At 44.5% G+C, this 22,885-nt stretch overlaps 1 protein-coding gene and 1 non-coding gene across 5 annotated transcripts in view; both read right to left on the reverse strand.

The window, feature by feature from the left end:
* Positions 1-15,081, reverse strand: part of PGM2 (phosphoglucomutase 2) — a 31,712-nt gene extending 16,631 nt beyond the window's left edge. For 2 of the 4 annotated variants that reach the window (XM_023753659.1, XM_006088517.3), the window contains exons 1-4: positions 14,932-15,081; positions 9,350-9,517; positions 4,544-4,650; positions 982-1,066 (exon numbers count right to left, since the gene is read on the reverse strand). In XM_023753659.1, the coding sequence (XP_023609427.1) occupies positions 982-1,066; positions 4,544-4,650; positions 9,350-9,517; positions 14,932-15,021 (450 nt within the window). In that variant the 5' untranslated portion in view covers positions 15,022-15,081. Of the gene's footprint in view, positions 1-981; positions 1,067-4,543; positions 4,651-9,349; positions 9,518-10,264; positions 10,745-14,158; positions 14,378-14,931 lie in introns of those variants that run through there. The other 2 variants (XM_014455638.2, XM_023753658.1) reach the window with 2 other exon arrangements.
* LOC111825969 lies at positions 4,398-4,525 on the reverse strand. The gene has a single exon (XR_002829208.1).
* Positions 15,082-22,885: the final 7,804 nt, after the last annotated feature.

The raw sequence follows: 22,885 nt of genomic DNA on the forward strand, positions 1-22,885 counted from the left end.
TCCCTCCCTTCCATTCTCTCTAAAAATCAATGGAAAAAACTTATCCTCAGGTGAGGACTAATAATCATAATAGTAAGAATAACAATTGCTATAAACACTTACATAGTACAGAAAACCAAGGATGCTCAAAAACATTGCAATTTTCCCATCAAACAATAACCTGAACTATATTTGAATGTGACATTGAGTGTCCCCTGGGTTATTATAATCTCGAAGGTGCTGCATCTACCTGTCAGTGCACTAGAGACAGCGAACACAAACCAATGGGCATTACTTCTCCTGTATCCATACACATTCATTTCTACGTAATGTAAGTAACTGTATTCAGATCATGTTTTTGGCTTAATTTCTAAAAAAATATATTCTTAGCATCTGGCTCCGCTCATAAAAGTTCTATCTACTTAAAAACAACAGCTGCCACAGTCCCTATGGTCCTTTTCTTTAGATTCTGCTACATTAAGTATTTAATAAAAATCTTACTAAAACATGCCAAGCATGCTTTCTGTACTGGCCATGAATAATATTTAGAATGCACATTTGCATAAAAAGCTGGTGCACCAACTTGTCAAAAATATTCATAGTAAGACGTGGCTGGAGGTGAATTCAGATTTAGAAGATTTAGATATGAGAGGTTTTCTAAATGTAATAGCTGGGAAAAACAACTACAGGCTAAATGAAAAAAACAAACAAACACACACCAAAAACATTTTGCTAACACGCGAAAATATCTTTTGAATACAAGCAAAAGGAAAACTGCACTTAAAAATATCAATTCTGAAAAATCAAAAGTTGAACATCAGAGACATATTACTAGGATGTGGGAGAAACATTCCTGGAGAGAAGAAAGGACACCCCATAAATGCCAGATGTTCTCCTGTCATTCAAATACCTAATTCCCAATAGCACTAAAGCCTGTAAAATTTAGCCATGTCCCATCCCCAACCCTGTGACAGGAAATTATAAAATGAGCTAGCTACTTACCACAAAAGGGGTTGGGGTTATATCAGAAAACAGGTACACAGGAATCCCCTGAGTGATAAATGTGGTTGCAGCAAGGCGGGCAAATCTGGAAACGCGAGATGGGGGAGAAAGAAGAGGAGTGGTCAGGACGGTGAGTGACAGTGAAGAAGGAAATGAATACCTGGCCACTTCTCTAGATTGAGTATAGCAGCCAGAGCGAGGAAAACCTTAATATACTTCCATTGGCATAGAATACTAAAGCAGGAGGAACCTTGGGAGTCACCTCATTTTATTTGTATACCCGTTTCACAGAAATGGGACGGAAGCTGAGAAAGGCCAGATAACATGTCCCATGTCCAACAGACACTTAGCAGCTAAGCCAGGCCTACACCCAAGTCTTTCTACTCCTGGTCTATCTCAGTGGTTCTTGGCCAGGAGAGGTTCTGCCCCCAGGAGGATTCTGAAACATCTGAGGACATTTTTGATTGTCACTGAGGGTAGGAGTAAGGTTCTACTGGGTGTTAGTGGGTATAAGTAAGGGATGCCACTAAACACCCTGCAGGGCAGTCCCCCACAACAGAATCATCTGGCCCAGCATGAAGTCGCATGTCAATAGTGCAGCGACTGAGAAACCCTAATGGAGAGCTATCGCAATCCGGTATAGACCATGCAGACTAGCATTTGATTACATGTTATCTTATTGGCATGTGTGTGTGTGTGTCATATATATGTATATGACATATATGTATATGACATATACACATCTTAGTTTCATTCAGCCCTTAAAAGACTTAAATGTCACTGACATTTTTCTTAACTTCTACAGCTACTGGCTTAGGGTAGGACACAGGGCATCAAGTCTTTATTCATGCTTGGAGTAAAATACTCTACCACAATAAATGAGCAATTTACTTCCAGTGAACAACATTATACATTACAGGATTAACCCGATCATTCATTCTCTTCCCAAATCCCGGGAGCTGGCTGGGGCACAAGAGATCTCTGCACTTTTCTAACAGTGAAAATTCCTAAGATCAAGAGTAATACAGAATGATTTTGACAGCAAAAGAAGGCCTCTTCATAGGAGAAAGTCATAAAAATAGCAAAATTCATCAAAAACAAGTTCAATAAAAATCTGAGTTAAATCTAAACTGTATTTCCTAGAATGAATGGCAAGGAAGTCACTTTCAATCTCACGAAACATTCAGACTGATTTTAAAGGCACCTTCTTAAAGTTGGCAACGCAGACACTCAAAACACAGAGCGAACAAAAGTAGGTTTACCGTTGTATGTGAAACACAGAGTTTATTCTTGTATTATTTATTAATTATTGCATTCGAACCACTGTAAACCTACTTTTGCCCCACCCTGTATAAATGATTATATATATATAAACTAAGTTACAAATGTGCACAAAAAAATTCAATGTATTCTCTGCATATGCTTAACAGTTGTAGCGTATGTTCCCCACCCAATATTTAAAATTGAAAGATTAAAGAATGAATAAACATTTCCTTGGGTAAAATTCTGAGACTACCATAGTACCCAACTCATTAAGAGGATTCCATTGACTGATCATGAGTGCTTTCCCATGTTTAATATTGAGGCTACAATCTCTAAATGCTTGCATGTTGTAGGTGATAGCTCTGAGCTCCATCCCATCCCATCCCATCCCACTCTGAAACCTGAACCATAAACTTAAGTAGAATTAATAACATAGGTTACTTCTTGGAAATAATGTGGTTCCAAGGCCAGAGCAAGAAATACCTGTACTTTAATTGACAATGTTAACATATCTAAAGGATGTGTCAACCAGAAACAGGGTAGTCAGCCTGAAATGAAGAAACCTGAGAAGCCAAACAAGCAGAACTAGCCACACATACTGTACCTGCTCTGGCTGGGGGATCTGACCTGCCCCTGGGGTCAGTAAAACATGCGTATGATCTAATTCTAACGGCAAGTTCATGAACTGAAAAGTGACAAACTGCTATTCTGGTTGGTACAACATTACTCTCTTGAAAATGTAATCCATATGCATCTGTCCCTTCTCTCTTGCTTTGTTGAGAAAAAAAATCACTTTTTTGAGCCTGCAATTGAAGATCAAAAACCTTAGGTCCATGGTCGGCAAACTGCGGCTCGTGAGCCACACGCAGCTCTTTGGCCCCTTGAGTGTGGCTCTTCCTAAGCCTTAGGAGTACGCTAATTAAGTTAATAACAATGTACCTACCTATATAGTTTAAGTTTAAAAAATTTGGCTCTCAAAAGAAATTTCAATCGTTGTACTGTTGATATTTGGCTCTGTTGACTAATGAATTTGCCGACCACTGCCTTAGGTCATCCTGAGTTCAATCTGGGGACTGATGTCATCTAGTCCTTGGCCCTGACCATGTTCCCTTCCTCACAGCCACACATTTGTTCCCATTAATGCTTCTCTCTTAGGCTACAAGTTCCTGAAAGGCGAAGATTAGGACTCTGACCTCAAACAGCACTGTAGATAGAGTTCATGAGAATTTCATTAATGTTAAATATTTGCGTGTTCTTCCAATCCAAGAAACTACTAATCCTTATACTCTGAAGTGACTAAAAAATTCATAATAGAAGAAGTATTTAAGTTAAAAAAAAAAAAGGTCACATTGCATGATTAAGAGCAGGGATTGGCAATTACAGCCCATTTTGTAAATAGGGTTTCACTGGAACACTGGCATGCCCATTCAGTTATGTGCTGTCCATGGCTGTTTTTGTGCTACATGGCAGAATCGGTAGACGTGAAAGAGAGTGTACGACCCACAAGGTATAAGATGTTTACTATTTGCCCTTTAGAGATAAAAGTACATGCCATAAAGGTTGTTGTGAGGGTTAAATGAGTAATACCTTAGTGCCTAGCTCACATTCAGCACTCAAATAATTGCTGTCCTGTCATCACTACTGCCATCATCATCACCACCATCACACTCATCATCATGACCGTCACCATCATCATAATCATCACCACCATTATCACCATCATCACCATCGTCATCATTACCTTCCTATAGTTATATAACAGAGACTCCCATTGGTCTGTGAATGTTATAAGAATAAAGCTTGAAATGGGCATGCAAGAATGAAAGGAGATCATGAAGCTTATGAGTAGTAGAAGAAAAAATTACATAATAAGTGAGAAGGAGAAATAAGGTTGCCACTTAAAAAAATTCAGTCATTTAGACAGGTATTAAATTCTAAATTGTCAAAATAATTTCATTTTCTTAACCCAAACATAAAACCAGAATTCTTAAAAGTTTGCAAACAGAACTTACCCATCATTTTTGTAGTTATGCAATATAGCTGACATATGTTTTTTAAAGGCAAGCGATTGAAATGATGATTAAAAATAAAACCACAGAATCACTACAAAGAAATACTTTCACAAGGATCTTTTTTGTTTGTTTTTGTTTGTAAAATGTTGGGTAGTACAGTCAACCCTGTGATATTCTCCAATAAGGGCTGCTCTCTCCACCCTTTATTTTAGGAGGATTGTATCAGCAGAGTCTTGCTTCATCAGACTCAGCCTTCTTAGTCCTCCAGCATAAACAGCTTTATGTACCTTTTGCTGCTGCTTCCACTTGCTGGGTGAGCTCGAGCATCAAAGCTGATCACGACACCTCTTTGCTTAAGGTCACTGAATTGCTTTTCCAGGTATCTGCAAAATCCCTAAAAAATACCCATGGATTAAAAGAGTATATATGTTTTAACACATCATATGTGTAAGATAAATTGGTCAATTTTTCTCTATTTCCACAAGAGAGCATTGTAGCAGAGAAGGGAGAAATCCCTCAGTCATTAAACAAACTGAACAAGGGGAAAACAAAAGCTTTATTTATTGTTGATCTACTAGTATATGTGTCAGGTACTGTGCTGACACTTAATATCGAATATCACTAACCCTAGATCAACTCTGCCAAGAAGTCCCATTTTTCAGATGGGAAAACTAAGGCTCAGAGATGCTCAGTGACTTGCCCAGGTACAAGAATAGCAGAGCCTGGATTTGCTCCCCAGGTCTGGTTAGAGGTGTTCAGTACGGGGTTTAAAGCACACAGTGTCTGTGCGTTTGGACTCCACTCTGCCACCTGCAGGCAAATGACAAGTTCCTTAATCTCTTGGTGCCTCAGTTTCCTTTTCTGTGAAACAAGAATAAGAATAGTACCTATCTCAACAGGCTGTTGTAAAGATTAAATGAGTTAAAATATGCCAACTGCTGAGAATCTAACACCAAGAAAGCACTATGTGTAGCTGTCAGAAGCACTGTTTTTATTGTTATTTTCCTTTAAAGCATACATTCCTTCTTTTACGTTAGTTCTAAGGACAGGGGAGTGTTTCTGATATTTCTGCCTGCTCTGTACCAGCAGCAGGTCAAAGGAACTCAATACATTTGATAAGATTTTGACAAATGACTAATCTAAACGTGCTTGTTTATGATATTGTTTTTAATTAGGTAGAGGTCTTAAGGAGGCCCTATCAGTCCAAATACATGACACAGCCAATTATACAAATAAAAAGTATGCAGGTATGTGGGCTAGTACACTTGCCTAGAAATGATAAAACACACAATCCCTGTATCCCAGTGGGTGCAATAACATTACTTCAATCTGAGATACGAAAGATCACAAAACAGTGACCTTTGAATTCAACAGGTTTAGAATATTGGATAAATCAGGTTTTATCAGAGAACAAAGGTTGATCGGGTAATAACGATGGTTCATATCACTTATTTCACTTCGGCCGAAGGAAGTCATTTTTGGTAGGGAGGACATTCCCAGTTTTGTTGTCAGAGCAGCGCCCATCTAGAACGCCTTTAGTTTTTCCTGGACAAAAACATTGTGTTGGGCATATATCCTGAGGTTGAGTGATACAAAGGAAGGACACATGTGTGTTGGTTTTGTGGGTTCCCCAGAAAGAACTGATGCTCACATTCTAAAGCTTACAACAGGGACAGCACCCTCTCCCCGTCCCTGGTCAACTCCTATGTTGTGATCCCAAAGTTCAAGGGGGCAAAAAGCTTTGGCCCCAAATCCTCACATCTCCAAATTGCTCAGAGACTCTGGAGCCTGCTGAGGCTGAGGACCCGAGAGCACGGATAAGAAAAGACTCGGTGCGGGATGAAGGCGGTTTCAGAATTGAAATGTTACCCTGGGACACAAGAAATAAACTGTCTGGCTTCAAAAGGTCCAACTGTGACCAATATGAAAAAATTACAGAAAGGCAGATTTTTGACTCAAAATAATGAAACCATCCTTTAATGACAACCATTCTCCAAAGACAGAATGGCTGTTTCAGAAGACCGTGAGTTCCCCATCATTCCTGTCTCACGGCTCAGTTAAGTAACCTAAGCGGAAATTACAACCTCAATGAATGAAGCAAACAATACAAAATTTCCCTCCAGTCTCTGTCCTGTTTCCCATTGGGGCAGTGGTCCTCAACCTTCTGGCCCTTTAAATACAGTTCCTCATGTTGTGACCCAACCATAAAATTATTTTCGTTGCTACTTCATAACTGTAATTTTGCTACTGTGATGAATCGTAATGTAAATACCTGATATGCAGGATGGTCTTAGGCGACCCCTGTGAAAGGGTCGTTCGACCACCAAAGGGATCGAGACCCACAGGTTGAGAACCACTGCATTGGGGTGTTCCCGATTCACATATATATGCTTCTGAAATCCAACCAGATGAATGTGAGGGCACCATGAGGAGAGTCCACACCAGAGACCAGCAGGCAGGGTGCAGAGGCCACAAGGAAAGCCAGCACATTCCGCCAGGTCACCCACCAAGGCTGGGAGTGGAAGCCTGTGATGTCTGTCCGGGGAATCCTTGTCCTCTAGTTTGGAAACTGTTCCTAATGTTGTCTCAACTCTTAACACCCTTGTCTCCTGTTGTAAGTGTTCCAGTGTAGGCTGGGTGACCCCTTCGGAGTGGTGGGGACGGTGGGGATATTATCCCAAGGGGTAGCTGATTATAAGAGACTAGAGGCCTGTTGCACGAAAAGATTCATGCAATAGGCTTTCCCTTCCCCTGGCTGATGGCACCGGTTTTCCTCCGGCACCCGGAACCCAGGCCTTCGCTCCGGCTGGAGCCGCCTTCAAGCCTTCGCTGCCCCGCCTGGCTGCCCCGGGCCGGGTCGCACACGGGGCACCTGGGCTGGCCGGCCGATCGCTGCTGCCCTGCCCGGCCGCCCCGGGTCGGGTCGCACACAGGACGCCCGCTGCCCCGGGTCGCAGATAGCAGGCCCAGATGGCGGCAGGGCAGGTGGGATGGTGCTGTCCCACCCTACCTGAAGTATGCAAATTAGCCGCCATTTTTGTTGGCGGCTAATTTGCATATTGTGCTGATTAGCCAATGGGAGGCGTAGCGAAGGTACGGTCAATTACCATGTTTGTCTATTATTAGATAGGATGACCTTTAAGGGCTATGCTTGCATCTTAGTGTGTGGGCTTCTTAGCTATCACAGGAGAGACCAATTCTTCTAGAGAAGAGGAGGTATGAGATAGGTCCTAAGACTTTTCTGAGGCTAGACTGCAAAATTCCTAAAAACTAGATGGGGATGAATGTAGAAGAAAAGACTCTATGTTCAATGAGAAGCTCACAGAATCCCCTATCATTAGGCCTAATTGGAGGTGTGACCAATTGAATTTTCCAAAGATAGCTACACCATCCCACATGCTTCTCTCATGTGACACTGATGTTCTTCCAATGAGACGTAGGTGTCTACGTACCCTCTCGTTCAACATGAGCAGCCTTATTAGACTCCCTTTTAACAAACACAACATGGTGGAAGTAAGTGATGTGGGGTGACTTTCAAGGCGAGGTTATGAGTCAGTACAGCCTCCCCCTGGCACACACTGTCTGGATGCTATCCCAAGCCCCATGCTGTAAGGAAGCCCAGGCCACAGGTAGTGGTCCTGCCCCAGCTAAGATCTCAGCCAAGAGCCAGCAAGAACGGCAGACCTGTGAGGGAGGGAGCTCTCAGGTGATTCCAGGCTTCCAGCTGGCCCAAGTGATGCCTGGGTATCAGAGATGGGCTGTCCCCACTGAGCTCCACTCACATTGCAGATCTGTGAGCAAAATAAACTGTTTAAAATCACTGTTTTGGGCGATTTGTTCTACAACCCTAGTCACTTGTCTTCTTAGGGTTTTGCTACAATGTGCCTGACTGCCTTTTATGCTGGGAGGTACATGTAAGGTACACACAGTCACTGTAGTCAATTTTTCCAGCCTTTTCTTCCTCAGAATTAAAGTGACCTTCATTCTAAGTGACCTTCAAGTCTAAGTAATTGAGGAGACAGAAGACTCGGTTCTCCCTCATTTCCCTCATAAATAGCTCTTCTGTTTTGTCAGAGGCTTCATCTCTATTCCTAAAAGTTGGGTCTATTCCTCTGGCAGCAAAATTCACAGATGAAGGCAAGGGAACTCAGCAATAATTTCCACCCATACTGTACATTCCACCTAAATAGAATTGGCTCCCAGTGATTCTGGCAGTTCCAAAAGCTTTCCAATGCTTGCACCTGTACAACCACCACAAAAATTAGGAGGCCATGAAAGTCAGTCGCTTAGTTAGTGAATTTGCACTGGAATGAAAGATCCATGAGTCTTGTTTTAATCATTATTATATTCCCAATGTCTGGCACACAGTAGGCACTCAACAATTCTCTGCTAAATGAATGAGTGAATAAATAGCTGCATGAGTTTTGAAACAAGCACTGTTTCAACCAACTGCGCAAGCCTTGCTTTATGGAGTGAAAGTGTGATTCCTTGTGCCTAGACAAACCTACAAGACCTGTTTGTAATTAAAACAAGTTACACTTGGTTTACAAAGGGAGCCTGGGGTTAAGTTACTCAAATAAGGAGGCTGTTGGACTGAGGTGGCTGTAATGCCTTAGTAGCCTAAGGAAGCAAACTGAAAGGTGAGCTTGTAAATGACTCAAGTAAAGAAATCAAAACCTGAGCTACAGAAGGAATGGGATTTCCTTCCCCCTTCCCCATCTAGCTGGATTACAAAGTTAAGTTTTTGATTATGAAATAAAAGCTAAACAGTTGTCTGTCAAAAACAAACAAACAAAAAAAAGAAATCAAAACCTAAGGACAATCAACCACAAATAGCCACCGAGGCTTTCCCAAATAAGGTAATCACTTGAGCTATAGCCAATCTATTAATTTCCTTGCTCTGCTTCTGCCTCTTCTCAATAAGCCTGTCTCCTAGTTCCTGTCAGTGGAGGCTTCTAACCATTTCCAGTAGTTTCGTACTCCCCAAATGGAATAGATTTTTGCTCAGACTTAAAATTTTTTATTATGCCTCAGTTTAACTTTTAACGCTGGGGGTATGGTAAGAATAACTAAAACGTATAAAAATGTGGTACCTGTGTAGTCTGGATGATGGTCAAGTCGTTCATACGAGCGAATCCTGCTCCCATAGCGGCTCGGAGGCCAGCTGTCCCGAACTCCATGCGAGCCCCGAAACATTTCTGTAGTTCTTCTTTATTGCCTTCTGCAATTAGTTGTTTCACTGACTCCAAAGTTAAAGGATTCTGCAAAACACAAATGTATACACCAATATGACCAGGGGAATAACAACGAAAAGTCTGAAATATTAAAAAAACCCACAACAATTCTACCCTGGGGGAGGAATATATATATCTCATATGCAAAGTGTCCCCTTGGGAGTTTGACTAACCAGGAGTTTGATCGTTCGCTATGGTGTGCACTGACCACCAGGGGGCGGCGCGGGATGAAGGAAGGCCCCAGCCAGCAGCCGCTAGGGACCCTACCCATGCACAAATTTCATGCACTGGGCCTCTAGTATATTATATATAGGCTTTTAAATATTTTAATGCTGTGGAAATATAAAGCCAGTTTTTTGAATTAAGAGTGATATTGTGAAAAATATATATTTAGTTTTAGAATAGAAATATATAGTATTTAGTCTTTCCCTTTATAGTATAAGTATTATTTCTTTCCTACCACAGCAAGCAATTTGGGAAAAATGGAATGAACTTATAGGTTTTGGGGTCAAACACCCAGAATGGAATCTTAGGCACACCACCACTCACTTGGGCAAACAGTCTAGAATGTTCCTTACAAAATGAATTGAGGTGGTTTACATCAAATTCATTAAATTAATGTAAAACATCTTTCTGTGCCTGACACTGAGTTGTAATCAAATGTTCATTTTCTTCCCTAATGTCTTCAAATTTTCCCAGGGAGTGAAAGATTATACAATTTAAATCAAAACCTTATTTTTGTAGTGTTATAACTTGTACAATGATTTCACAGACCTGGTCAAATTTGAATCTGGTAATGACTTCAAGAAGCAGACAAATAACAAAACCGCCATTTTACAGATAGACACCTCAGGGATTAATAGACTTGCTTAAACTGCATGATAAGCATGGACTTTGTGCTTTTTCTATTACATCCACTGCTTCAAATAGACATTTACACGAACCAGTTCGGTTCATCTTACACTGCCCTGTTCTCTTTGTACAATAGTCATAGAAAATGTTAAGTGACAGTCACATTAATTCCATACCAGACATTTTAAAATAAGAATTCACAAGAACAATAAAGTACTTTACTCCTATTTTACAGTCATCATCTCACCAGATGAACATGCAGGCAAGATGTGTCCACATAATTAAACTTGGAAATGCTATTGCAATAAACCCTTGGCCTTTTGGAATTAAGCCCATATTTCCAGATTATTCCAGATTCACAAGGAATCCAAGAAAAGCCCACCTTTTGGACTAAAACAGTGGTTCTCAACCTTGGCTGCACATTAGAATCACCTGGGAATCTTTTTAAAATCCTGATTTCTGGGCCTCATCCTCCGGAAATTCTGTTTCTTTGTTATGGGGTGGGGCCACAACATTAGTAACAAAGAAACAGAATTTCCGGAGGATGAGGCCCAGAAATCAGGATTTTAAAAAGATTCCCAGGTGATTCTAATGTGCAGCCAAGGTTGAGAACCACTGGGCTAAAAGCAATAACCACTGATCACAAAGCACAATCTGACCAATCAGATTGGCAGGTGCCTCAAAGAAGGGCTCAGGTGTGGCACATAAGAAAGGTTCAATCAATATTTGTGAAGCCAATGAGAAAACAGAAACTTCAAGGCCACACCCAATCTGGTGATTCTCAGTACCAATGTGGAAAATCCTAATCGCCTTGCGTGTCCATCAAAGACCAACAGCCTGAAAGAAACCAAATGTGGCCCAGAGATAAGAATGAAAAGTCAAGAGGGCAACAGAGCTGAGAATCAGCCGTGGGAGTGACCAAAGCTGACAGCAGTGAAGGCCGAGTGGAAATGCAGGGTGACCTGCCGCCCTTGGGGGCTCAGACCAGAGGGCTGCGATGCTTTCAGCTAGCAGGAAGTTCCCTCTTGCTGCCTGTCTCCAGCCAAAGAAGAAACTGGAAGAGGAAAGAACAGAAGTGGCAGAAATTAGAAAATGAAAAGGACATCCCCTCCCTTCTATCCAGGGAGGTACCCTCTCTCCCAGGGGTGGGGAACTTTTTTCCTGCCAAGGCCATTTGGATATTTATAACATCATTCACGGGCCATACAAAATTCTCAACTTAAAAATTAGCCTGCTCTATTTGGTCAGACATTTAATGACCTCATCCCTCATGCCTAGGCAGGGCCAGACCAAATGACTTCTCAGGCCTCATATGGCCCGGGGGTCAGAGGTTCCCCACCCTTGCTCTATACAGTGACAACATTTTGTGGACATTAGTTGTTTATTTCTTCAAAGGGAAAATTTTGTGGAACAATTCAGTACCAGCTAAGAGATTTCTACAAACTGCAGGTTATCAGAAATGGAAACATGTTCCTGCCCTAAGGAATTGCAAGGCTATCTTTCCAGGAAAAGGAAAACCACCCAGTTGCCAACAGCATCCAGAAACAGGATGTGCCTTTCATGTCCGGGGGCCAGGGGCAGAGGGAGAGGGAGGCCTGGTCCTGCAGACAGGACGTGCAATCTTCTCCATTTACTCAGCAACTACTTTAGGTGAAATGCTCCCCGCTTTTCCAAAGTGTGTGTTACAAAAGACCTGTTAGTGCCTGTTTTTGCTACCTGGAAAAAAAAAGAAATCCAAAGAGGATTTTCGCCTTTATGAAAAAAGGTGAAAAGTGAAAGCAGCGGGTCAGCATTTTGGCAGCAGAGACAGCGGCACCCAGCAGCGACAATGGCCCCGCCAAGCTCCTCCCGGGAACTACACTCAGCATCTCAGCCTCAGGCCGCCAGGGCTGTGCGCTGTGTCTGCGAGCACCTGTGCTTTATCTCGGTTTATTCTGCACATCCCTCAGCAAGATGTGTCCTAAGGCAGTGGTCGGCAAACCGCGGCTCGAGAGCCACATTCGGCTCTTTGGCCCCTTGCGTGTGGCTCTTCCACAAAATACCACGTGCGGGCGCACACGTACAGTGCAATTGAAACTTCGTGGCCCATGCACAGAAGTCGGTTTTCGGAAAGGAGATAGACGAAACAAGTATACAAGACGAGTGTGGATAGGAGAGTTGGAAGGGGTCGACCTCAGCGAACGTACCTCAATCAGATTGAGGACGTTTTCAGCAAAGGCCAGCTTAGGAGTACCCTAATTAAGTTAATAACAATGTACCTACCTATATAGTTTCAGTTTAAAAAATTTGGCTCTCAAAAGAAATTTCAATCGTTGTACTGTTGATATTTGGCTCTGTTGACTAATGAGTTTGCCGACCACTGTCCTAAGGGATCAGAAAAGCTGAAGAGCTCATAGGGTGTGTTAGGCTTAGCGTAAAACTGAACGTAATTAAGCGTTTTGACCCTGATGAATGAAATGAAGACACGATGTGTGTGCTGACCTTGCCTGCGTCCACCACTCATACTATCTGCAGGCAGAGAGAATCCTGAAAGCTGCCGCCGTTACTATCAGTTCTGCTACTAGCAGAGTGGTCCTTCCCTCAATGAATAAAACGGAAGGTCTGCTGCTTGACTGGATTGACAAGTGTACAAAGCGTGGTGTGTATTTACAATGTCATTCCTGCTTTTACTATATATACGGTTATTTTAAGCTTTATGTGTTATTTGGTATCACTCGGTACGTTGTTTTTGGGGTCTGAGAAGGCTGAAAATATTTTCCATGTAAATTAATGGTGATTGCTTCTTTGCTTTCCGGCCTTTGAGCTTACCAAAGATTTCACAGGAAAACCCTGCTTTTGGAGAGCAGGGGAAACCTGTATCTACTCTGCATCTGCACTGTCAGGCCCTGCTGTATGACTTGTTGGAGTCCAGTGCAAGATGAAAAACGGGACCCCTCGTTCAACAATTTTTAAGAATTTCCAGACAGGACAGCAGAGTGTTTAACCAAGTGCTGGGCCCTCTAGGGGAAGGGGTTCTGTGCAAACCCCATCAGACCTCATGCCTTTGAAGTCAGCCCTGGAGACAGACATTAAACAAATAAACCTACAAATAAGTTTTTGTTTGTTTGTTTGTTTGACCAATCCCAGTAAGAGCCGTGAAGGAAAAGAACAGTCGGTTTAGGGAGAGTATTAGGGAGAAATAATTTACCCTCAGGAGCCAGGGAAGCCTCTCTACATAAGCCACTGTGGCCTAAAAGGGGCCACATACTAAACCAGACCAGCTCGGGGGAGGCCTGCGTGAGTGGAGGCCTTACAAACTCAGAGACCTAAAGTAACCACGTAGGATGGTCTGAAATTAAAACTTTTTAACTAAAAGCAATTTATGGTTGGTAGTCATGTTCTAGGCTGGTATCTTCCCTGACAAAGGTCAATCTTGACCTTAATAAAGCCTGTCTATTGTCTACTATAACATATCCTTGAAATATCAAAGTAATTTTCATTTTTCCGGATGCCTCAAAGCACAGGCACAGCTTTGCGGAGACCACAAATGCCCTCATTGTTAATGAATTAATTGCTGACTGTTAACTATCCTGTATCCATCTATGTAAAAGAGGTGTCTATTATTGCTCTTTTTCTCCAATCCCAGAGGTTTCCCATTTGCTAGCTCCCACCTCCCTAGTCTGTCACCAATGGATTTCATGTAACCCACTTACTCCTCTTTTGATTGCAATGTATAAAATAAGGAGCAAAACTGCCTGCCATTCTCCAAGCATTATCTCAATCCGTTGAGATTTTGCTTCCCCGCAACTGTTAACAGTTTGGCTCAAAGAAACTCACAAAAATTCTTCACAGGTTTGAATGTTTCTTCCCTTGACACCACATTTAAGTTCGGATTCGGAACATGAGTGACAGCGTGAGAAACAAGTTCAGCAGAAGTGAGCAGCGCACATCCCAAGAACACCAGTAGCCGGAACAAGTCGGAAGTGGAGACTCCAGTTAGAGAGGAGAGAGGGAGGGAGGCATGTCTGAAGCTGGCTTCCCTCTCTGCTCCAGCATCTAAGAGAGGGAACAGAAGTAGGGGTGCTGCGTCCAAGGGCTTCCCTCCCATCAGAGACCTAAGAAAGATGCCTGAAGTCAGGCGGGCCCAACCCATGTTTGCAACTAAGCAGCTCGGAGATGTGGATGGGAAGGCTGGTCTGCAGAGTTCCCAGGAGCCCAAGGCACGGGCGGGACGGAACGATTCCGGGTGTTGGGGGATGCACACCCCACTGCAGAGGACGAGCGGAGGGTCGGGAACGCGTGCAGTCCTCATTAGACAAGACCCCGAGGCCGGCCGGGTTCGGGCCCACCGCTCTCCCCCTGACTCCCGATCTCGCAGCCCCGGCCGGGCGGTTGGCTGGTTTGGTCCCGGGCCTGCCTTTCCCGGACAAGCTCCGCAGGTGCAACACGCCGGCCGGACCAGAGGAGGCCTGGCCGCCGCTGCGTCCTCCCCGCCGTCTCCCCGCGGGAGGGGAGGCCAGGAAGGAAGCGCAGGCGCCGGCACTCGCCTGGGGAGCCGGCAGAGGACCCTGCACCTCCTCCGGCGCTCCCAGCCCCCTGGCGCCCCTCACCTTGTCCCACCGTAGCCACCGGGCTGTCTCCTGGTCCAGCAGGCTGTCCGTGCCGGGGCCACTGCCTCCCGGAGCTGCAGGTGCCGCCATCCCCTCGCTGCCACCACCGAGTTCAGGAGGTAGCGATCTCGGATCTCGTCCTTCCGCTGGGCCGGGCGAGGCGGAGGCGGGGCCGGGAGAGGGGGAGGCGGGGCGGGGCGGGGAGGGGAGGGTGGAGGCGGGGCGGGGCGGGCGGAGGCGAGGCGGGGACAGGCACTGTGGAGCCTGCGGGGCCGCAGGACAATGACGCGCTGGACCGTGAGCACGCCCCTTGCAGTTCATCCGCGCGCCTCTAGGGGTAGTGGGCGGGGTAGAAGGGTGGGGTGGGGGTGGGAGTGCTGGGTCCTGTCCATCATCTCTGAAAAGGTCCTGAGGTCACCCCCATTCATAGGACACTCTTCACTGAGTTCCTACTATGCGCCAGGCACCAGGCCAGGTGTGGAATCCAAGGAGTGGTAAACTCAGGACCCTAACATTTAAGGAGAAATTCTGAAGGTCAAGAATAACCGAGAAAACTATTGTAAAAGAACAAAGTGGGAGCGTGAAAATAGGCGCTGGAGCAGAATGGAGAGTCTAAAAACAAAACTATACGTGAGCAGCTTATTGATTTCGGAGCAAGGGGACGGGACTCTTTTTCCTCAGACATCTGCGCGTCAAGGTTCTGATTAGACCCTTGTAACTAAATCAAGGATGTTTGTAGTTTCTGTGAATAAAAGCTCTCGGAGCACCAAGCTCGGGGCTGCTGCAGGAGGAGAAAGCCTGTGGTAGTCACTGGCCAGTTCAATAAATCCTCGCTTGCTGTTTAAGACCTAATTGGAGTCGGTGGTCTTATTCTCGAGAATGTTGGTCCACAACATGCCACAGTTAGGAATGTCTCCTTTCTCTGCACCAGACCAACCTTCTTTCAATCTCACTAGGACAGACATTGCGGGACTCAGGGAGTCAGAGACCAGGCAGGTCTAGCTTGCACTTATTTCCCTCTCAAGTGCCAGAGCTCTCCCAGTGGGTCTGTGTGGCTTCCAGTGTGGGGGGCCACTGGTAGGCACAATGGGCGTTATTAAAAATACTGTCAACTGAACCCAGGGCGCAGGGTCAATAACAGAGCCAAGAATCTCAGGCCCAATCTCCAGATTTTCAAATCCAATGTTCAATCTCCTCTTCCCCTTGACACATTTCTACACATGTCCATAGACGGAAGTTCCATGAACACTGCTAACCTGTTTCCAAGTGAGAGCAGTCAGCTCTTGAGGAGAAACAAATATTAACCACCTATGGCATGGATAAGAATAGATGATGCTCTCTATCAACAAGTGAATCTAAGAATCAAGTGAATAAATAATCTGATGTACAGAATGAACTGGTGATTACAATGAATCAGGGACATAGAAGGGGAATGGACTGACTATTCTTGGGGGGGAAAGGGGAGTGGGAGATGCGGGAAGAGAATGGACAAAAATCGTGCACCTATGGATGAGGACAGTGGGTGGGGAGTGAGGGCGGAGGGTGGGGCGGGAACTGGGAGAAGGGGAGTTATGGGAAAAAAAGAGGAACAAATGTAATCAGAACAATAAAGATTTAATTAAAAAAAAAAAAGAATAGATGATGCTCAAAATCATTTGATGTGTTTGTGCAGGCTCCCCTGCTGCCCAAGAACTCTTCCAGACATGGATGTCCCATTTTCCTTGAAAGCTTTCCCAACTTTCCCAGACATCTTATCAGCAATCCTTCCAGGTCCCTTGTATCCAGCACAGGAGCAGTTATTTTGGAAAGTTTTAAATATTTACTGAAATTGATCCCCATGTTATTAGCAGCCAGGTTGACTGTGATCAACCCATGGCCATGCTTGTTTCATCTACCCACTTCCCGCTCTTGTATACTTAGAAGACAATTCCAGACATTATGTCACTTTGTCTATAAATATTCTAGCACTAGAGGCCTGGTGCACGAAATTCATGCACTGCGGGGGGGGGGGGGGGGGTCCCTCAGCCCAGCCTGCACCCTCTCACAATCCGGGACTGCTGGTTCCCAACTGCTCACCTGCCTGCCAGCCTGATCACCCCTTAACCACTCCCTTGCTGGCCTGATTGACGCCTAACTGCTCCCCTGCCGGCCCGATTGCCCCCAAATGCCCTCCCCTGCCGGCCTGGTCACCCCTAACTTCCCTCCCCTGCTGGCCTGTTTGCCCCCAACTGCCCTCCCCTGCTGGCCATCTTGTGGCAGCCATCTTATGATGACATGGGGGTTGCCATCTTATGATGACATGGGTGTGGCCATCTTGTGCGAGAGTGTGATGGTCAATTTGTGTATTACCTCTTTATTATATAGGATTATATAGGATTATATAGGATGTATCTCTAAAAGGTAAAGACACTTTAAAAATAGCCACAAAGCCACGAAATCTCCTAAAAATTTTAAAGTTGAAGTTAACAATTCCTTAATATAATTAAATGTTCTTGTAGTGTTCAATTTTCAAATATCTAGGAAGTCTCTTTTTTTTTCTACAATTTTCTTGAGTCAGGAACCAAATACTTTTGCCATTGGTTGATAAATTGCTTAGATTTCTTTTAATCTATCAGTTCTGCCTCAATTTCCTCCTGAATTATTTGTCGGAGCCACCAAGTCATTTGCCCTGCAGCTTTCCCACGGTCTGGATCTTGCTGATTGCATCTCCATGATGCCGTTAACATGTTTTTCTGTCTCTTGTATTTCCTCTACATCCATTTCATTATAACTTTCTCTGCATGGTCTCTCCCTCGCTAGACCGTGAGCTCCTGGAGGTCAGTACTGGCATTTTATTTACCTTTGCCTCCCCAGAGCTTAGCACTGTAGGTGCCCACTAAATGGGGAAAGAGATACATGAAGCGGTGTGTTCTTTCCTCCAGTAGGAAAAGGGAAGGCCCTAGAGTCCTGGCTGGATCCTGCCTCTACCTTTTGTTCTCTGGGGGAGCCCTGGGCAAGTCACTCAACCTCCGTTTCCTTATTTCTAGAATGAAAACAATAATAGTTAGCTCACCTCCTAGGGATGATTTGGGACTTAAATGAGGAAATACATGTAAAATGCTTAGCATTACTTTCTGGGGTTGGGTCTTGCCTTTGATTTGTAAAATATGAAACATTTGTGAAGCACAATAAAGCGAAGCGCGGTACGATGAGGTATGAAGGTATCACACCTCTGCAAACCTTTTCTCCCAAACAAGCTAGCATTTCTGAATTCGACCAAGAAAAATGAACTGCTTGTCACTATTCTCGAGGGCCAATTTTGAGACTGCTGAGTGAAGGAGTTAGTAATGCACCCATAAACTTTATCAGTATGCTCATTACTGGCCACAAACCCAAAGTTCACCAACAGCAAACAGTTCTGCAGATCAGCTGCAGTTTAATGTTCTTTCTCAGTGAAAAAAATGTAGAGATCTATTATGTACGGCTATGTTCGTTAAACACATTCATATAATTGGCTAGTTTTCTCTTATCACTCATTTTATTTTTAAAAAGTATGTTTTTATTGATTTTTTTAGAGAGAGGGAAGAAGAGGGATAGAGAGATAAAAACACTGAAGTGAGAGAAACATTGGCCCCTTGAGTGTGGCTCTTCCTAAGCCTTAGGAGTACGCTAATTAAGTTAATAACAATGTACCTACCTATATAGTTTAAGTTTAAAAAATTTGGCTCTCAAAAGAAATTTCAATCGTTGTACTGTTGATATTTGGCTCTGTTGACTAATGAGTTTGCCGACCACTGATCTAGACGAGTCTCAACTGGGCTGACTGGGCACTTCAAGTCTCTGCCACATATCTGTTCCATGTCAGTAGGCTACCTCAGGAATGTCCTCATGGAGATGACAGAAACACAAGAAAGAGCAAGGCCTCAGGAGTTGTAGACTTAGAAGCACCATACTTGCACTTCTGCTTCATTCTATTACCCAAAGCCAGGCACATGGTCAAGTCCAGAGACAGAGGCAGAGGACACTTCAAAGTTAAATGCCCAGGGGGTGGATGCAGAGAGGGTAAAAGATCATTCAACTCATCAGCAAGACCTATCAATTCTACCTTAGAAATACTTTCCACACCTGTCCAATACTCCTTCTATCTTATTGCTACCACCACTTCAGTTCATCATGATCTCTCTTACCTATCACCACCTGACTGCTCTGTCCAAATCTTTCTTGTCCATTCCTTCTCAGACCATTCTCAATGCAGCAACGAGAATAAACTTACAAAGAAAACCTGCTCTGAGCAATCATTTAATTAAGTCTGTCGAATGGTTTCCTATTGTTCTCAGGATAAAGGTGAAAATCCTGACTAAGTTGTTTTCAATTTTCAATTGAGGGGTTATTTTAAAGCAAATAGGTGAACCTGGTGAAAGGGAGAAAGAGAGTGAAGAGGGAGTGTGGGAAAGAGAGACTTTGTAATGACTTCCACGTGAGGACAGCCTGGGACCCCTTTCTCCAACCTCATCTCCTTCTATCCTTTCTTTCACTTTATGGTTGGAACACATCATAATTCCCCAACTTGTACACTATTTCAAGCCTCTGGGGTCTTACTTGGACTGCTCTGTGTCCATGTAGAGTTCTTTTTTCCTCCTTTTGGTACAGATTCAAAACCCTCTGCCTTTCTCCTTTCCTTCTTCTAGGGAAAAAGAAGAGGGAAGAAGAGCCCTGAGTGGTTTGGCTCAGTGGATAGAGCCTTGGCCTGTGGACTGAAGGGTTGCAGGAGAGAGAGAGAAGCAAGGTTTTTGGAGAGGAGCAGGAGGAGGGGGAGGAGAGGGAGAGGGGGAGGAGAGGGAGAGGGTGATCCCTTAATCCAGTCCTGGAAGAAGTAAGTGCAGCTGGCGCTTCAGTAGAGCTAAAGGCAAAGCCAGCATCCAGAGTTTCCTTTCCATGTTGGAGCTGGATCTGGTACAGCATCAGGCTAGTCGCAGTTCATTAGTCCACTGTGTGGAGCCCATGTGTCCGTGAGCCATATGGGTGAATGCAGGAGCGCGAGAGCCCCACAAGCCAGAAGTTAAGAGCAAACCAAGAGAGCCAGGAGCCAAGAGCCAAGAGAGTGAACTTCTTTGTTTAGGGGATTACCCGTCTCAAATCTTCCTGTGCTTGCAGTGGCCATGCCTCTTCTGGCAAATGACCTATTCCCAGGTGTGACTGACAAGTATCTTCCCTATCTCACCCAGATTTGACTGGGCATGCGTCTGTTCTCACCCTCGTCCTTCCCCAACACCCGCTGTTCAGTCCTTTCCCCTAGCAATCTGCTGGGGAATGGACCAGTGGCTTCCTGGGGAGTGTTAAACTGCCACCTCCTGGCGAACTGTGCAAAGGACATGCCTATATTTTTTGGCCTTCCCTTTGCTCATTTCCTGTTATTAATAACTAGATTAATTACAGTAGTATCAGCTAAACTTCATCTAGAACAATAGCTGGTAGCTGGGCATGGGCCACACCTACAGATCCCTTCAGAAACATCAGATATTTTGCCCTCAACAATAATTGTCACAGCTGAAGCTTGCATTCATGATGGCTTCATACCCAGCACGAGTCTGAGCATCCTGCTTCAAATATTAATTTTGCTTTATTCGTGAGAGATTTTTCTTCTAAGTTTTGCATCACAGGTGATGTCTATTCTCATGCATGAGTCCACTTGTCATTCAGATATCACAGACTGTTTCTTTTTTTTAATTTAATATATTTTCATTGATTTCAGAAAGGAAGGGAGAAGGAGAGGGAGATAGAAACATCAGTGATGAGAGAATCATTGATTGGCTGCCTCCTGCACGCTCCCCACTGGGGATCGAGCCCACAACCCGGGCATGTGCCCTCGACTGGAATCCCCACTGGACCCTTCAGCCCGCAGGCCAACTCTCTGTCCATTGAGTCAAAGCGGGTAGGGCTAGACTGTTTCTTTTTAATGAAAGTGTTAGGGGTTGAGGCAAAGAGGCAAAACTGTTCAGTGCTTTTTGTAAAGAACAACTTAAACGAAAGAACACAGTTTATGATTCAGTATTAATTCTGCAGCCATCTTTTAAGCCATAATGACTTCCTATAGCAGTAAAAATAAAGAATACTGTTTTTTGCATTAAGGGTTATTTATTTTTATTATGCAACCTAGTAACACTATTCCCTGAAAGTGAAAATAACTATTTTTAAAAGGTCCTTTTATTGTGGTAAAATATACATAATGTTATTGGCCATTTTAACCATTTTTAAGTGTATGGTTCTATGGCATTAAGTACATTCACATTATTTTGCTGTTGTCACCACCATTCATCTCCAGAACTAAAACAACTCTTTTTAAAATGTCTAAAGATAGTTGTTTCATATGCTTAATACTCATTAAAAAAATTAAGTGTTGGCTGAATTAATGAAAATGAATACAAATATTAAGAGCATATTATTATTCTATATAATAAGAGAGGAATATGCTAATTAGCCATTACACCCTGAGGCATAAAAACCAAGTGCTTCATGACCAGATCATGGATCAACAGGAGGGTGGGGCAGCGAGGTACAATCGGGCTGCAGAGAGCTACAGGAGGGGGCAGGGCAGCAAGCTATGAGGGGGATGGAAGGGGGGGCGGGGGAGCTACAGGAGGGTGGGGCAGTGGGCGGAGAGCTACAGGAGAGTGGCAGCAATGTACTGGCACACAGATTTGTGTGCAGGGCTAGTAATAAAATAACAGAGTATCTTGAAATATTTCATTTTCCTCTTTTTTCTGCTGTATTAGTTTTCTATTGCTGGATAACAAATTACCTGAGGTTAGCAGCTGAAAACAACCAATATTTTACATTCTTTTTATTATATTAAACTAGGGGCAAGGTGCACGAATTCATGCACCTTGAAAGGAACTGTGGGCTGAGAGGCTGCAGTGGGCACAGGGGTGGGTCTCGGCCCATCCTCTGCGCCCCCACCCAGTCCCTCCTGCCACAGCCCCCGGTCCCCTGTCTGCCAGCAGCCCCTGTTCCCGCCGCTGCCACTCCCGTGTGCTGACAGTGCTGGCCCCGCTCGCACCTGCTGACAGCACGGAGAGATTGGGGCCGGCACCAGCAGCAGGTGTGAGAAGGGCCTAAGGGGTAATCGGGGCCAGCAGCTGCCACTTTCACCCACCGACGGCGCCAAGTGATAGGGGCCAGCGCCAGGTGCCAGCAGCGGGTGTGAGTGGGGCCAGCGCTGGCAGCAGGTGCGAGCACTGGGCGGGACCATGGTGCGCGGGAGCAAAGAATTTTCAGTAACCACCAGAGGCTCACCCCGATGACAGTGTCCAGCACCCCGCCTTGGTCTGGCATCCCCGCTCACCTGCTCCACCATCCCGTCATAGGCGATGCCTGTCATGTTCTGCACGTGCCCCTGGTGGTCAGCACACATCATAGCAACTGGCTGTTTGGTTGTTCCTCCATTCAGTCTATTTGCATATTAGGGATATATATATATCTTCAAAATCTGATGAGTGTATTATACGGACTTTACATCTCAATTTGTAAAGTGCCCTGTAGCCCACATTCACATACCTGCTGCACGAAGACACATCGGTGATGATGACGACTGCCTGGACCTGAGCACTTCAGAGCTTATTCTAGATCCCAGAAGAAAAGATTGCAGCATAAATTCACACGCACATGGCAGCTATGCCAATTACACTCACTTCCCATTGTACCATCAGATTCTGCAGGAGGCCCATGACTGGTCTGAGCCCCATGAAATCCCTCTAGTCCAGATGGAGGAGCTGGGAACCCCAGGCATGGTCTTGGGCAACATACAATGGGAAGATGTGGTCCAGCAAATATTAACATTCCAGAATCTTGTCTGCTAAAACAAGAAAGGCTATTAAGGTTGGCCAAGATACAGTCAACATTATTATTAACTAGAGGCCCCATGCATGAAATTCGTGCAAGGGTAGGCCTTCCTTCCCCAGGCTGCCGGCACTGGCTT

Source organism: Myotis lucifugus, unplaced genomic scaffold (genome assembly GCF_000147115.1).
Source record: "Myotis lucifugus unplaced genomic scaffold, Myoluc2.0 scaffold_48, whole genome shotgun sequence".
In the NCBI taxonomy this organism is placed as follows: Eukaryota; Metazoa; Chordata; class Mammalia; order Chiroptera; family Vespertilionidae; genus Myotis; species Myotis lucifugus.